This window comes from Diospyros lotus, chromosome 9 (genome assembly GCF_014633365.1).
Source record: "Diospyros lotus cultivar Yz01 chromosome 9, ASM1463336v1, whole genome shotgun sequence".
NCBI lineage: Eukaryota > Viridiplantae > Streptophyta > Magnoliopsida > Ericales > Ebenaceae > Diospyros > Diospyros lotus.
In genome coordinates, this window is record NC_068346.1 from 3,437,371 (window position 1) to 3,454,772 (window position 17,402).

The window sequence follows — 17,402 nt, forward strand, 5'->3', positions numbered from 1 at the left end:
TTTGCTTTAATTTGTACAGCAGATGCAGATACATAAGGTTCTGTTTAGGATATCCCACCATTTTCCTTTTTCCTTTTGACTGCAATTGCAATTCAAACACTCTTTCAGAATAATAACCCAAACTTGCCCAAACAAAACATTAAACCCATAAAAAAAACCCACACAATCACATCTACAGACTTGGTTTACCTTCTTGATCCAATCAGAAACCGCAGGCATTCCAAACACTTAATTGACTGCAATGATAAACCCACCACCACAGAACCAGTGGCAGCATCAATTGGTCTGTAACTCACCAGGGACACATAACCCTTCTTGCCGGTTCTAAAATCATGCATGCAAATATGCAATGGCTGAGCCCACTCACAAAGCACCTATAAGCATGCCATCGTAGACTTGATAATAGCAAATTAAACCCAAGTCACATCTGGTCTCTCGTTCAGATTTCATGTTCTTAAACGCTCTAATTTGATGGAATGGAAGGTTTCCTAGGAAAATATAGATCGACTGTAGGGAAATTTCAGTTTTCAGTCTTCAGTGGAGGGGGAAGTGGAGGAAAAAAGAAATATAGATAAATGGCAGAAGGGGCATTCCAATTACGCATGCCAAAAGGATGGATACACTACTACAGATCTTAAGTAACATATTTACAGGCTATAATGGCTTCGGATGAAGCAAAATTGCCTTTTCATGGGCCGAAATACTGAATTACCATAAGAAATGCACCAAAAAATATGTTATATAACTTGCCAGGATTCACTTCTAACTCCTTTGTATGCCCTCTCATAGGCGGAGAACACACGAGCCCACCGACCATAGCCAGATGCAATAACAGAAGGGCTGCATTTTACACCATAAATAAGTATCTGAGATCTTCCACCGTTAAGCGAGCTGCAGAGCCCCCACTTTGATCTTCCCCAAATGCAGATGCCACCATTTTCCTCTTTTCTTCCTGCAATGATATCAGAAAACACAAAAGGCTTGGCATCATGCAATAAAAGCCTTCATGTTAACATAGCACAGATCAAACCAAAGATTCATGGTTGTCATTCGAAATTATTCTTATGCATGGAAACACATTGGTTTCCAAAGTATTCTGAATGTTTCTTGAAAAATTGAGGCTGGAATGCAAATTGATTATCTGAACTCAAACACAACCTTGCAATGAAAGTGCAGTTGGTTACTTGGGAGATCTGAAGGTCTCACAAGAGTAACCTTCAAAGCTATTCATTACTACTGAAGAGGTTCTATATAGAGAATATAGAGGGCAATTTTCAGAGATACTGAAGAATTATGGTTTTTAACCAATTGTGAAATGGACTGAAAATAGAAAATTCTGGAAGCAGGTCTGAACACGACAGATTTCACAAGAAAATGGCAATCCTAAAAATTGATTGAGACAAGAAACAAATAGAGCAACATTTTTATGCTGTGTGTGAGTGTTGGGGGTGGGGGTGGGGGGGGGGGGGGGGAGTGGATCTGAACAGGGCAGATTCCATAAGAAAATGGGAGTCCTGAAAATTGATCAAGAAAAGAAACAAACAGAGCAACATTTTATGCTCCCTCCTCCCTTCCCCTTTCTTAGCCTGTCTTGTCATCTTACGGCCTTACTTCTCTGCAAGTCTCTCCTTTCACTCGCCATATTCTTTTTCATCTCCACCGAGTTAAAACTTACATATTTCGAGTTGACATGTTTGTGAAGAAGCCCTCCATCTTCCCCACATGCCACCACTGGGACGCCTCTGAGTTTGCCAACCTGTTAGCATCTTCACATGCAATATTTAATAATTCTCTACCAGCCTAGCCTCCACTCAAGATGTTCATTCATGCATGTTAAGAAATCAATTTTCTAACACTGGAGATTAGATATGGCACTGTGGGAAACAGTAAGGCACAATCCTAAAATGAGAGGAACACTCAGCCTACCACCACTCTTTATCATCAAAATCCTAAAATGGATCAGGAAAGGTTGCATAAACTAAACCTTCATAATATCCTTTCCCGTCACACACCATGGCGATGCCCCCTTCCCCAAGCAAATCCATGCTTGTTGGCCACCACCTTCTTCCAAAGACTGCCCTTCTCTAACCAGTGGCGGATCTACATATATTTGAGGGTGGGCAATTACCCCCCCCCCCCCCCCCCCCCCCAACTTCTAAAATTGCATTTAGCCCCTTAATTTTGTGCATATAAATTATTATGTTCTCAAATGCTTGCCTCCCCCCCCCCCAAAAAAAAATTTAGTATACAAACTTGAGACTCCTGCTCCCCCGACCTAAGGTCTTGACTCCGCCATTGTCTTTAACACAAGCTTCCATAATTATTTTCCTAGTTGGACTTTATTAAAAATGTGAAGCTTCCCAATACCCAATTAATCCCTACCCAGAGTAAGAACTTTATCCAAATCGCTCACAAAGAGGCACACGCCTACATTTCAAGAGATATTACCTCTTCTAAAAAGTCAGTCTCTTCTCACGTCTCCATAATCACATCCCACAAAGAGTTCAGTTTATGTGGACAAAGCAACAAGCGCCAAGTATGAAGACAACAAAAAGCTAACTGTGCAACCCAGCTGACTGCACAACTACTCAATGTTAACAGCAATATACACATTGGGATGAGTTTACACTTAGCTAACTAAGTGTAAACACAAAACAATTTCAAAAAACACACTGAGAATGCCTTACAAATCTCAACTCTCTAGTAAAAGCCCCTCAAGGAAGAAGAATTTTATCTGCAAAATGAAGATGGTGCCTACAACAAGAGTCCTTGCATCGAAAATGAAGAAATAAAGGACTAAGCACTCCCTCATGGACGGATGGACCTTCTGCAGGATAAGACCAAATACTTTCATCACCACAATAAAAGAAAGGGGGAAAAGAGGATTACAATCCTTCAAATCTCCTCCAGAACTATCAAAAAACCTCTTGGGAGTTGGGACCCATTCAACAAGACTGAAAACCTAAATGTTGATATGCAATAATGGATCTAGCCTGTTTGCTAATTCCAAAATCCATTTTTCCCATAACTTGCACTAGAAGTTCCAGAAAACATTAATGCATGACCTTTTGACATCTGACTTGCACAACCACCCCAAGATAAAGCACTCAAGACGAGAGTCCAAATATTAATTGCCAGGCAAAAGCCCTGTGTCAAGAATCTGACGACCTCCTACAAAGGCATTCTAAGGGTCCAAAGTCACACATTGAATCAACTTCAAGATTAAAGGTAGTTTCTTCACTATGATCCCTCTCTGAACTAAGGGGGGAAACAAAACAAAAACCTAGGAATGCCGATAAAACACAACTCCAACCATATGGGCTTGGAGGATGGGCGCTAGGCCCAAAGGAGAATTACAAAGTTATAAAATCATTAGTAATTGTAGCTCCCAAATTAGAAACAAATTGAGCCACATGGTTACCTAACTCGAAATCACCAAAGCTCCAACATTGCTAGGAGAAGGCCATAGCAAAATGCGAAAATGTTAGGTTTGAATAACCTGTTCTTCTATTCCATCAGAATACCTATATATATACAATTGGAGTCCTAAATATGTTAGGACTTGATTCCTATCCAGCTAATTACCTAATTTTCAGCCTAAATTATAGCTACTTTACAGCAAAGAATAGATGCAACGGATCCCAACACCTAAATTATAGCTAGCTTTACAGCAAAGAATAGCTGCAAAGAATCCCAACACTCCCCCTCAAGCCAGATTGTAAATATTTATCATACATAGCTTGCAACTTAGATTTTCAAAATGTGCCCTTGGAAGTGCTTTAGTTAGAATATCAGCAGTCTGTAAATTAGAAGGAATGTAAACAGGCTTGATTACATCCCTTTCTATTTTTTCCTCTGATGAAATGCCGATTTATTTCCGCATGCTTTGTCTGGTAATGATGAACTGGATTTTTGACAATATTGATGATAGATTGACTATCACACAATAGCTAGATTGATCCCTCAGAAGATATCTTCAACTCGGCTAATACCCTTTTCACCCAAATTCCTTCACAAATATTGTGATCCATAGCTCGAAATTCGGCTTCTGCACTATTCCTAGCTACCACAACTTGCTTTTTACTTCTCCATGTTGTTAGATTTCCCTAAACATAGGTACAATATCCAAAAGTGAATCGTCTATCTAAGATTGAGCGTCCCCAATTTGCATCAGAATACAATTCCACTTTCCTACTTGAGTTCTTTCTAAATAACAGTCCCTTTCTTGGAGTCATTTTCAAGTATCTCAAGATTTTGTACACCGTTGTTATGTGTTCTTCAATAGAGTTGTTCAAGAACTGACTAACACCACTTACTGAAAATGCTATGTCATGCTTAGTATCTGAGAGATAGATCAACTTCCCTACAAGTCTCTAATATCTTCCCTTCTCTACAGAAGCACTATCTTTATTTGAACCAAGTTTGGTAATGTAGTCCATAAGTGTCTCTGCAGGTTTACACCCAAGCATACTTGTTTCTTTAAGAAGATCCAGTACATACTTTTTTAGAGAAACTACAATGCCCTGCTTAGACCTAGCCACTTCCATTCCCAAGAAGTATGTGAGTTTCCCTAGGTCCTTGATCTCAAACTCTCTAGCCATAAATTCTTTGACTCTTGGAAACTCCTCAGCATAATCCCCTGTTAGAACTATATCACCAACATAGACAATCAACACGGAAATCAGTCCATCTAAAGAATGTTTTACAAACATTGTGTTATCAGACTGTCCCTGTATATACCCATTACTCTTCATAACTCTGGTAAATCTTTCAAACCAAGCTCGGGGTGATTGTTTTAGACCATAAAGTAACTTCTTTAGTCAGCACATTTTGTTGATATTTGATGAGTTTTGTAGTCCCTGGGGAATGTCCATATAGACCTCCTCTTCTAGATTCCCGTTCAAGAACGCATTCTTAACATCTAGTTGATGGAGGGGCCAATCTAGATTTACTGCAAGAGAGAGGAGTATCCAAATAGTGTTGAGTTTTGCAACTGGAGCAAAGGTCTCCTCATAATCTATGCTATAGGTTTGAGTAAACCCCTTAGCTACCAACCGAGCCTTATATCTCTCAATACTACCATCTGCCTTTGTTTTTACCGTGAAGATCCACTTGCACCTGATACATTTCAAGGATCGAGAGTCAAGCTTAGTTTGATATTGTTAATGGATACGAACAAACACAATACACCCAAATATTTTTAGGGGAAGAGAGGAAATCAGTCGACTTTGAGGGAAATGTTATAAGAATACTTGATGTAGAGTGGAGAAATCTAAAAGTTTGGATGGAAGCCAATTGATTAGGTATGTTGCTATAAGAACAGCCTCACCCCAAAAACGTTTTGGAACATTAGATGAAAACAGTAAAGACCTAGCAATGTCCAAAAGGTGCCTATTCTTTCTCTCAGCTATCCCATTTTGCTGAGGGGTATCTACACAGGAACTTCGGTGTTTGATTCCCTTAGTTGATAGGTACGAGCCAAGATTAGAATTAAAGAACTCTCTTCCATTGTCAATTCTAAGTATTTGAATGGAAGTTTGAAATTGATTTTTGATCATTATTTTGAAATTCTTAAATATTTGAGGAACATCTAATTTATTTTTCATGAGAAAAATCCATATGAGTCGTGTGATCATCTATGAAAGAGATGAACCACAAAGCTCCTGTGACATTTGGAACTTGAGATGGGCCCCAAACATCACTATGGATCATAGAAAAAGGTTTTGATGCTTTGTATGGCTAAATTGGGTATGAATTGTGAGAGTGTTTCGCAAATTGAAAAATTTCACATTGAAAAGAATTGGCGCTTTTATTTCAGAATAAACCTGGGAGAAGTTTGGATAAATTCAGAAAACATGGGTGGCCCAACCTGTAATGCCACATCATGACCGACCTCTCACTCTCATTTTTCAACTCACTAACAAACAAACAAGAATTAATTTGACAAGAAATAGGTTCACTCACTCCTAAATGAGATTGTCTCACAAAATCTGGTTGAACCTTAAGATGATAGAGTCCAGCATGACACCTAGCACTGCCAATCATCCTCCTCGAAGTCAAATCCTGAAATTGACATACATGAGGAGAAAAATTAGCTATACAATAAAGTTTTTGGGTGATTTTATTTATGGAGAGCAAGTTGCAATCTAAATTAGGAACATATAATACAAATTTGAGTGTTATGTCCTTGGATATCACAATCGAACCAGTCCCTTCAACTTTTGCCAAAGAACCATCTACAATTATAACTGTGAGAGCTTCATTACGAGAATATGTGTTGAAAACTTGCATATCTCATCATGTGATCAGAAACATCAGAGTTGACAATCCAGGACTTATAGTGCTCTTGTTTCACAGTTAAAGGCTTAAGAAAATTACCTTTTTGAGCTATGGAACTTGATCCAACAACTGGTAGATTTTGTTGTGCTTGTAGCAGCCTTCTCAGTCCATCGAGTTCCTCTTTGCTAAAATTTGCAAGTCATGTTGCCCTTGACTTTCCTTTTGTGCTACTACCTTTGGCTTCCAATCAACAGGTTTCCATGGAGTTGCCAGTAGATTTCTTTGGTATGACCAGGGCAGCGACAATGTTCACACCATGGCCTTCCACCTTTTCGTCGTTGTTGCTAGTTTCGGACAGCCAAGGCTGATGATTCACCACCACCAGCTAATTTTTTTGTCCCTGGCATCTACTTTCTTCCCTTCGGACCTCAAAAAAAGCTTCGCATAAGCTTGGCAGTGGTTTTGTGCTAAATATCCTTCCTCTTACAACATCAAGACTTGAATTCAGGCCCAAGCAAACTTTGTAGACCCTCTTATTCTCTATAATCTTCTTGTAGAGTTTGAGATCAGCGATGGTTTCCCAGGAATATTTTTCAAAAGCATCCAGTTGCTGCCAGTTTTGAAGGAGTTGTAATATTCGGTCACAGATAAATCACCTTGTCGGAGATCATGCAACACGCCTTCAATTGTCACTAGTTCGGGGGTGTTGGCTTTGTGTGAATAAGTGTCTTTTGCAACCTTCCAAACCTCTGCAACAGTTTCATATAGGAGAAAATTTTCTCCTATGCGTGGCTCCATGGAATTTACTAGCCATGACATAACCTAGTTGTTATCTCTCATCCAAATCCGATCGTCCTTTTCATTTGGTTTGATGATATTTTTGATGAGATAATCTTCTTGCTCCTTGCTGCAGACGTGAAACATGAAGGATTGAGACCATTGGATGTAGTTTCACCCATTCAATTTGTAGAGGGTGATGGGTGCAAATGAGTAGTTTGCCAAGTCGCCCCCATTGTTATTGTTCATAACAATTTCGACATTTGAGGAGGATTTTGGAGTTTCATTTGAAGGTTTGATGGTGTTTGACATGTATGTGATCTAATGTTGCTACCAATAATGAAATAAAGGCTAGGACGACTGATGAATACTGTCGGAATAAGCAAGGTAGAATGTTGCCGGAAAAAGCAGTAGATAAAAAATTGACCTAGGACGGTTGTGAGAGGAACAGGAGGCATCTAGGGTTGCTCTAATACCATGCGAAAATGTTAGGTTTGAATAACCTATTCTTCTATTCCATCAGAATACCTATATATATACAATTGGAGTTCTAAATATGTTAGGACTTGATTCCTATCCAGCTAATTACGCCTAATTTTCAGCCTAAATTATTACTTTATAGCAAAGAATAGTTGCAACGGATCCCAACACCTAAATTACAGCTACTTTCCAGCAATCCCAACATAGTTACTTTACAACAATCCAAACACCTAAATTCTAGCTAGCTTTAGGGGGGCGTTTGGTACGGAATAAGTTTTTTGATTCCTGGGATTCATGATTCCTAAGAATGTTCTTGGGAATCAAAGATTCTCAGGATTTATACGATTCTATATTTGATTTGGTTAGATTTAAACATTCTCAGGAATATTGGGTATTTTTTTCTGAAAATCTTACATTCTTATATTTGATTTAAATGTAACATTCTTGGAAATTCATGTTTTTTTTTTTTTCTAAAATTACCCTTATTTGATTTTTTGTTTAAAAATGATAAATTTTTTCTAGTATATAAAATATTGGGACACACAACCTTTTAGGAAGTTAAAAAATATTATTTTTTTACACTTTATGTATATATGTGCATGTGTGTGTATATATATACATAATATATATGTTTGTATGAATATATATATATATATATTTGTAAAAAGCAAGTTATGGCAAAGATAATCGTGAAAGGCTATGGGGTTATAAGAGGATAAGGGGTGTTTTAGACTTTTTATTTGTTAAAAACTTTCCCAAGTTCATGGAAATCTAAGGGGGCGTTTGGTACGGGAGAAGATTTTAGATTCCTAGGATTCATGATTCCTGAAAATGTTCTTGAAAATCTTTGATTCCCAAGATTTATGCAATTCCATATTTGGTTAGATTTAAACATTCTTAGGAATCTTGGATATTTTTTTGGGGGGGAATTTTACATTTTTTTGTTTGGTTTAAATGTAACATTCCTAGGAATCCATATTTTTTTTTCCAAAATTACCCTTATTTGATTTTTTGTTTAAAAATGATAAATTCTTTCTAGTATATAAAATATTGGGACTTACAACCTTCTAGGAAGTTAAAAAACGTAATTTGTTTTACACATTATGTATATATGTGTGTGTGTGTATATACATAATATATATGTTTCTATGAATATGTGTGTGTATATATATACATATTTTATATGTTTGTATAAATATATATATATATGTTTGTAAGAAAGAAGTTATGACAAAAATAATCGTGAAAGAACTATAGGGTTATAAAAGGGTAAGGGGTGTTTTAGACTTTTTATTTGTTAAAAATTTTCCCAAGTCCATGGGAATCCAAGATTTTCAACCCCCCTATGGAAATCTTTTTGTGGAAAAGTTGATTAAAATAAATCCTGGGAATGTTATTTTCCCAAAATTCTTTTTTAAAAAAATAGTACCAAATAAGGAAATATAGATTCTCAACTTAATATTCCCAAGAATCTAAAAACTTCTCCTGTACTAAACGCCCCCAAAGATTCCCAACCCCCCTCCCCCCATGGAAATCTTTTTGTGGGAAAGTTAATTAAAAATAAATCATAGGAATGTTATTTTTCCAATTTTTTTTTTTTTAAAAGTTGTACCAAACATGGGAATGTAGATTCCCAACCTAACATTTCCAAGAATCTGAAAACTTCTCATGTACCAAACGTTCCCTTACAACAAAGAATAGTTGCAAAGAATCCCAACACAAAATCATCTAGTCTGTCAAGATGTTCTATTTTGGCTAGCTTAAAAAATATTCCATAAACATTTTCTAAACAATAAAAAAAGAGGGAAAAAATGTTTGAAAGAGAATACAAAGTCTACAAATGTTAGTGCAAGGTCAACAATAAATGATGGAATATTTTTTGAGTTTTGTAGATATTTATATCAAAGTTACAAACAAATCATTCAAAATTAATTCCAACCCCTGATGTACCTACTTTTTTAGACATGGAAACAATTCCTACCAAATAAAATTTACAAATAATATGTCAATTTCTATAGAAATTACAAATAGATGCTACGACATTCCCAAGTTTGGTAGTGTTTAGTTAAACATGGTTATTAATTTACTAATATATGACAACATTGAGAATAAAAGTTAATAACATCAATTCTAAAAACTTGGAGTGAAAAGTTTTACATGGTTAATTCGAAAATCGGGTTAAAAAAAAAAGGGATGGGGAAAGATTGTGCAAGTACTAAATGTAAAAAGAATTTTAAGGATAATATTTATATAAACCAAGTATACTTGCATGTAATAGCAAAGATGAGAATAACTTGGAGTGAAAAGTTTTACATGGTTCATTCGCGAATTGGGTTCAAAAGAAGGGGAGAATGGGGGGGGGGGGGGGGGAGCAAGTACTAAATGTAAAAAGAATTTTAAGGATAATATTTATATAAACCAAGTATACCTACATGTAATAGAAAAGAAAGCAATAAACAATCCTCAATTTCTCTTCTACTTCATGTCTCTCATGTACTTTACATTTTCCTAAACTTTCTAACATATATATTAAGATAAGACTTTTTTACTGCTCAAATATGTTCATATAATGAAAAATATAATAAAAATACTCTTGGTAAATATTCCTTGTATTGTAGAAACAAGTTGTTCTTTCATGATGTTTCAGTGAGTTTCTGTCTTTCAGTGAAATCATTAAAAAAATTAAGCTGCGTTCTCTTTGTTTTCAATTTTTAATTTTGAATTTTGAATTCATTTTCAATTTTCTGTTTTGGTAGTCTTTTTTTATAAAATTAAAAACGCGTTCTCTGTCATTTTAAAAAATTATTTCTCAAAACAAAAAATTAGAAAATGCATTCTCTTTGAAATTTTGAAAATATTTTTTTAATGATATTTTATTCAATAAATTTGATTATTCAGTAAATTATAAATATTTAATGTTAATATATTATTAAAAATATATACATTTTAAAGTTAATGAATTTTGTAATATTTTTTTCCATTACAATAATAAAATATGAATAAATAAATAAATAAATATGTTTTGAGTTTAGAGTTTGTTTTGGATGAAAATACTCAAAACAACTTTTTGTTGTTTTAAGTTTTCTTTACAATTTTTTTTTTTGTTTTCAAAAATGAATTTTTAAAAATAACAAAGAGAACGCATTTACATTATTTTAGAAAATTAAAAACTAAAAATGACTTGAAAACAATAAAGAAAACGCAACCTTAATTTTCTCATATTGTATTTTATGTCCTTTCTTAGGATATGCACATGCACATGTAACCTCCCCTTTCGCAATCCAGATCCCTGCTCCGCTATCTCATATCCTCTTTCAACAACTTTAACAGTTGTACCAAAAAAAAAAAAAAAGAGCATGAATCTAAGCCCTATGCTATCAACCCTAAGGAAAAAGTGTCAATTCTTAAACCCTTGGAGCATTGGGCAAATGACGATACCATACTGAAAGAACATATGTGAAACTCTCCCGGTAAGAAGATAAAAATAGCATAAAAATATATTAAATCAGGTTCATAAATCAAATAAGGGTAATGCTTATTTTCAGATAAGGTGCATTTATTGCACCTTATTTTCAATATCAAAACAATTTGATTAATTGATGATAAAAGTATCATATTTTGAAACATTCAATCAACGATTGTTTGGATGCTGAAAACAAGGTGCAATTCCAAAAGAAAGTGCGCTTATTGCACCTAAGGGCAATGGTTATCAGTACCCATCAAATAAATATAACACAATACCAATTTAAATACCAATATCTATGATATCCAAAAAAGAATAAGGAAGTTGGCAATATTTGCAGTTGCATGAACCTAAAAGGAGTCACCATTTGATTTCTCTATCATCATGCCATACCCATTACAGCCACAAACATTACTCAAAGGTTGATTTTTTATCATTGATTCTATGATCAAAGTTTTCTATGATCTATACTATAAGAAATACTTCACATGAACAAAAATTCAGAAGTAAAAGCTGATAAAAAGATACATTTTTTTTAGGGGGGGTGGGGGCGCGGGGGCAGAAGCCAGTAAATCCAACTCTTTACAGTAACTTAGAAAGAAAATGATATACCTGGAGAGCTAAAATCCGATCTTCAACAGTATCTTTAACCGTGATCCGTGACACGGTAACAGGACGGGTCTGTCCGATTCTATGAGCACGGTCAATAGCCTGATCTTCAGTAGTTGGATTCCACCAAAGATCCAGAAGGATAACATGACAAGCAGCAACCATGTTTAGACCAAGGTTTCCTGCTTTTAGTGACATCAGCATAACAGTAACCTGTAATGCATTTCAACTTTATTTTACAGATGATCATAAACCACATTGTGATAGAAAGCAACAGTTGCTATGTTAAATGGCCCATGCTGACATGCCACCAATTAGCTATGGCATTGTTCTATATGAAGCCACAGTAAAGAATAGTGTAACACAGAAGCTTTATAGGAAGCAAGTAGGTTTTTATTCTCCACCATTGCGGTCAAAAGTATAAGATAGATAGAATGATACAAAAACCAAAGGATGCCATAAAAGACATATCATTTAGAAACAATTTGGTTTTGGATTAAGAGAGTACCTTATGGTATTGTATCAAACACAACCAACTCTTCAGATGGTTTTGAAGATCTTTGGTTGGGTAAATTTTATATCAAGAATATTTCAAAAAATTGCAAATAATTTTTGGAATTAGAGTAACTGATTGGGGTTTTAATTATGATCTGCAGATATCTTTATGAGCTGTATGGAAACTTGTCTCCACAAGACCTAAATTTTCTCTAGAAATTTACTGTGAATTTTTATTTTCTAAAAACAATATCTGCATAGGATAAACACAAAATTGTTGCTGAAACTTTTGAGACAAACCTTTTAGTTGAGCATTAAAGGATACCCATCTCAAAGAAATCATAAACAATCCAAATAAATTGGCAATTATTTTCAGATTTTTATGAGATAGGAAGCAACCTCAGGATTACTGTTAAATTCTTTAACAGCCCTATCTCTTGAAGCCAGACTCATTGTCCCATCAAGCCTCCTGTATTGTATACAAGACTGGTTCAATGAAATTTCAACCAAATCCAACATGCTAGTCCACTGAGAGAAAACAATGGCTTTTATGGGTCCTTCAGTTTCTGAATCTGGGAATACTGTTGTGGCCCTAACACCCAAATGTGAACTCTCAGGGTGTGCTTTTCCTGAATATGAAGAATCTCCATTGTGTTGCACCATATTATGTGATGTGGAACTTGAACTCTTTGATTTACAGTGTGACTGAATAATCTCAAGAGCAGCTTTGATTTTGGAAGAACTATAATTGTTCCTGAGAACTGCAGATTTTTCTAGAAACTCAGATGAAGACAAGGTATTGTTATCAGGATCCTCAGAGATGCAACTCCTTAAGGTAGCCTTGGAGAATACAACATCGGAACCAAGTTGTTCCTTGCATTCATGTGCAGGACACATATTTTCATCTCCAGTCAAGCAGTCTGATACACACTGATAGCAAAAGACATGCCCACACAAAGTAACAACTGCATCTTCAGGTGGATCCTGCAAAAGAATGGATGAACAAGATTTATTAGGAACGGCAGATGCTACCATACTTCCATATAATCTTTTTGATAAATCAATTTTTTGTTCAGAAATAAGAGCAAGAAAGGGAAAATGGCAGCGCCATGGGTTAAGAGTTTCAATGGAAGAAGGAATAGGAGAAATTTGTATTTTCAGACACACACTTGCAAATGTGAAATATTATTGTTCAGAAGTTCACAAAAAAGCTAAATTATTTTTATTTTTTTGATAGCTAACAGCAACCAAGTTATTTGAAACTCCATAGTCGTCAGTAAGAGCATAGTTCAGCCATTACACAATAATGTTTGGCAGCAATTGAATGAATTTGAAATACTTCAATTCATAAAAGATACAAATTTTTCTATCCACTTCATAGCAGTAAAAATCTGCTTGTTTTGACGGGAAAAGAAATTTTTATAAGAAAAATCTTGGAAAAATATTATGGTAAAAGGTATTCTCCCAAGTTCTCACTTGTTTGGTACTCAACCAAACTACTTTAAATACATTTTTGCAATTAGATATTTGGAAAAAAAAATATGGGTGAAATATCAATATATGCAAATATTAACTTGAGTATAATTTCTACGTGACAATGAGAGTGAAAGATGGGAAAAGACTTGGAAGACAGAAATAAATCAATATACAGTAGATAAGAGTATGGTTAGAGCAAATGAAACTGAGAGAGATTAAGACAATTCTTTTGATAACATTTGGCTTAAATTCTTTCCCCGTCTTAATTACAAGAACAACTTACCTAGGATGTTTTCCAAAATTTTCTTATCTTATCTAAATCTTTTACCTGAGAAGTCAAATTTAATGTAAAATGATTGATGATGATTTGGAATTCTCAGTTTTTTTCTCCATAACATAAATAAGGCTTAAAGAACAAATATGGAAAGATTAGGATACCATAACCACATTGATTTTCATATAGCAACACAAAGCGAACACCAGCTGACATCATTTGTCAAGAGTACTACTCTTCCCAACAACAGGATAAAGATCCTAAAGAAAATCCAATTCCCTAATATTGGCTGTACAAGAACTAACAAAACAAATATAATTTCATCAATCTGGTATAAGAAGTAGAAGAGCTTCCCAAGAATCCCAAAAGAAGGTTTGTTGGAAGAAAGATAGGAGTATACGCATGTGAAGGATGGGAGTACTATTGTCCCCTGGTGGATGATCTCCAACTGAGATATGAGAACAAGGGTTCACAGTTATGACGAAGTAAATTGGTGTCACAGTTTAATTAAAAGGAAAAATGTTAGCCCTGGATGTTCAACTTGGAGGGTGTGGCAAGTGCATGTCCAACAGTTGAAGTGTTATTTTACAGTTACAACTATCAGCAGAATCTATTAACAATATAATCAAATAATTGCTTCAAATAACTAAACAACTACTGTAAATAACTGTTGTGGGTAGCCATATATAAGGCTATGCCACTTTGTACTGGGATTATGAATGACTTAATTGAAATTCTCTCATTTTCCTTCTATTCATTCTCTGTCTCCCTTTGTTCTTCTCTCTATTTTCTCCCTAACTTCGCTCATTTCTCTCTATCTTTCTTTCTTTTTTCACGACTGTCAACTAGAAACCCCATATTCGAAACCTCGGGTCTTAACAATTGGTATCAAAGGAGTTGGTTCTTAGATTGCTATCCATGACAGCCTGAGTCTACAAGTTTAGGGCCATGGCGAATGGTACTTGAATGAAACAACTGGAGGCATAGGTCAACCAGGTTAACTCCCTGGTGGTCAATTTGCAGACTCAAATGCAAGGATTAGAGTTTGGGGCAAGCAAGAATCAGGAAAGTATTCAGTCATTGGAAAACGAGCTAGATTCTTCGATGGAGGGTTTGGCCAAGAGGATGGACAGATTCTTGCAAATGTTTTCTAAGATTCCACAGTTAAGCCTACCAGAGGATTTTTTGCCCAAGGAGAATGGAGGTCCAATCTTAGAAGGCAATGGCTTAAATCTCAGATAAACTAGAATTCCTATAATAAAAGTTGAAAATATGCATGACAAGGGATTTATGACCGATAGGATGAATGATAGAAGGATGGAAAACAGTTCAGTGAATAGTTCCTGTACTCATAGTATTGTTCCTATGGCAAAATTGGAGATTTCTATGTTTGACGGCAAGAACCCTAGATGGTGGATAAGGAGATGTCAGAATTTTCCATTTTACAACATAGGAGAGTCTCAAAAGGTTAACTTGGCTTCAGCCCACTTGAATGATGCAGCTGATGCGTGGTTTCAAGGTTGGACGAGGCTTAGAGAAGAATGTGCTTGGCAGGACTTCGTGGAAAAATTTTGCAAGAGATTTGGGGACAAGAAAATGACTGATGTTTTAGAAGAATTAAACAAGCTGAGACAGGTTGGAACGGTTTTGGAATATCAAACCAAGTTTGAAGAACTTAAATCACTAATGATCATTACCAACCCTTCTCTCTCGAAAGTAAATTTGTTTCAAGTTTTATAAGTAGCCTTAGTGAAGAACTTAGGACAACAGTGAAGATGCCGCAACCTGCAACAGTTAAGCAGGTAGCAAAGAAGGCAAAACTGCAAGAATTGACAAAAGAGGCCATACTCAAGAAGCATCTACAGGAACCAAGTTTTCCTTATTCAAGTACTTATTCTATAGACCCATGAATAAACCCATTTACACCTAGATAACAATACTTGGGAATTTATGTCAGATCTCCTAGCTCAATTTCCTCAAGTTGCTCAGTTTTTTGATTTTCTCAAGGACAAGAAAATTTTGAAGGGAAGGAAAATGTCGTGACCCAAAAAATTAGGAGATAGCAGAAAGCAGCAGTTGAAGTGTTATTTTACAGTTACAACTATTAGCAGAATCTTGTAACAATATAACTGTTAGATGTATACAAAGGAATTGTTTGTATGTTTCTCAAGAGTACAACATAAGCATATATATACATACATTTACTTAAAGATAAATACACTAATACCCCCTTACTTATCTTATTTAACACTCCCCCTCAAGCTGGAGCATATATATTGAGCATGCCCAGCTTAGTACAAATATAATTCACACGAAACCCTCTAAGCGACTTGGTGAGTAAATAAGCCAGTTGATCATTAGAACCCACATATATTGTAACTACATCCCCAGAGAGTACCTTTTCCCTAACAAAATGGCAATCAATTTCAATATGTTTGATTCTCTCATGAAACACAGGGTTAGAAGCAATATGCATTGCAGCCTGGTTGTCACAAACCAATTGCATAGGCTTAACCTGCATAACTCCTAATTCCTCAATTAATTGTTTCAACAACACTAGCTCACATGTTGTTACGGCCATTGCCCTGTATTCAGCCTTTGCTTATTACTTTTCCAAGAGACTAGATTTCCACCCACAAAAACACAGTATCCAAATGTGGATCTCCTGTCACTAGGTGATCTTGCCCAATCAGCATCCGTATATTCCACAATCTGACTGTGCCCATGATTTTGATACAATATACCTCGACCAGGGATAACCTTAATATATCGAAGAATACGGATCACTGCATCCCAGTGACTATCACAAGGTGAATCCAAGAACTGATTTACCATACTCACAGCAAATGAAATATCAAGATGAATGACTGTGAGGTAATTAAGTTTCCCAACTAATCAACGGTAGCGCCCATGATCAGAAAGAGGCTCCCCCTGTCTCGGTAACAGCTTGATATTTGGATCAATAGGGGTATCTGTAGGTTTACATCCAAGCAATCATGTCTCTTCTAGCATATCCAAGGCATACTTCCTTTGAGAAATATAGATGCCTTGCTTTGACCGAGCTACCTCAATACCCAAAAAATATCTCAAAGAACCCAGATCCTTCGTCTGAAACTGTTGGTGAAGATGTGTCTTCAATTCAGTGATACCAACATCATCATCCCCTGTAAGTACTATATCATCAACATACACCATTAGAAGAATGTGGCGACCAGACTGAGAACGATGAAAAACAGAATGATCAGCTTCAGTCCGAGTTAACCCAAACTCAAGAACAGCTGAACTAAATCAACCAAACCAAGCTCGAGGAGACTGTTTTAAACCGCATAAAGATTTTCAAAGGCGACACACCAGTCCAGACTCCCCCTGAGCAATAAAGCCAGGAGGTTGCTCCATATACACCTCCTCTTGTAAATCGCCATGGAGAAAGGCATTTTTTATGTCCAATTGATGAAAAGGCCAGTGAAACATAGTAGCAAGGGATAAGAAAAGGCGAACAAAGAAGATTTTAGCAACAGGAGAGAATGTATCTCCATAATCAAAACCAAA

The 17,402-nt window shown here is 35.8% G+C and overlaps 1 protein-coding gene across 5 annotated transcripts in view; it reads right to left on the reverse strand.

Moving 5' to 3' along the window:
- Window positions 1-566: 566 nt before the first annotated feature.
- Window positions 567-17,402, reverse strand: part of LOC127809718 (helicase-like transcription factor CHR28) — a 41,443-nt gene continuing 24,607 nt past the window's right edge. For 2 of the 5 annotated variants that reach the window (XM_052348740.1, XM_052348739.1), the window contains 4 exons: window positions 12,503-13,087; window positions 11,612-11,821; window positions 5,965-6,063; window positions 567-952 (listed from right to left, as the gene is read on the reverse strand). In XM_052348740.1, coding sequence (XP_052204700.1) covers window positions 848-952; window positions 5,965-6,063; window positions 11,612-11,821; window positions 12,503-13,087 — 999 coding nt within the window. In that variant the 3' untranslated portion in view covers window positions 567-847. Of the gene's footprint in view, window positions 953-5,963; window positions 6,064-6,378; window positions 7,187-11,611; window positions 11,822-12,502; window positions 13,088-17,402 lie in introns of those variants that run through there. The other 3 variants (XR_008025206.1, XR_008025205.1, XM_052348741.1) reach the window with 3 other exon arrangements.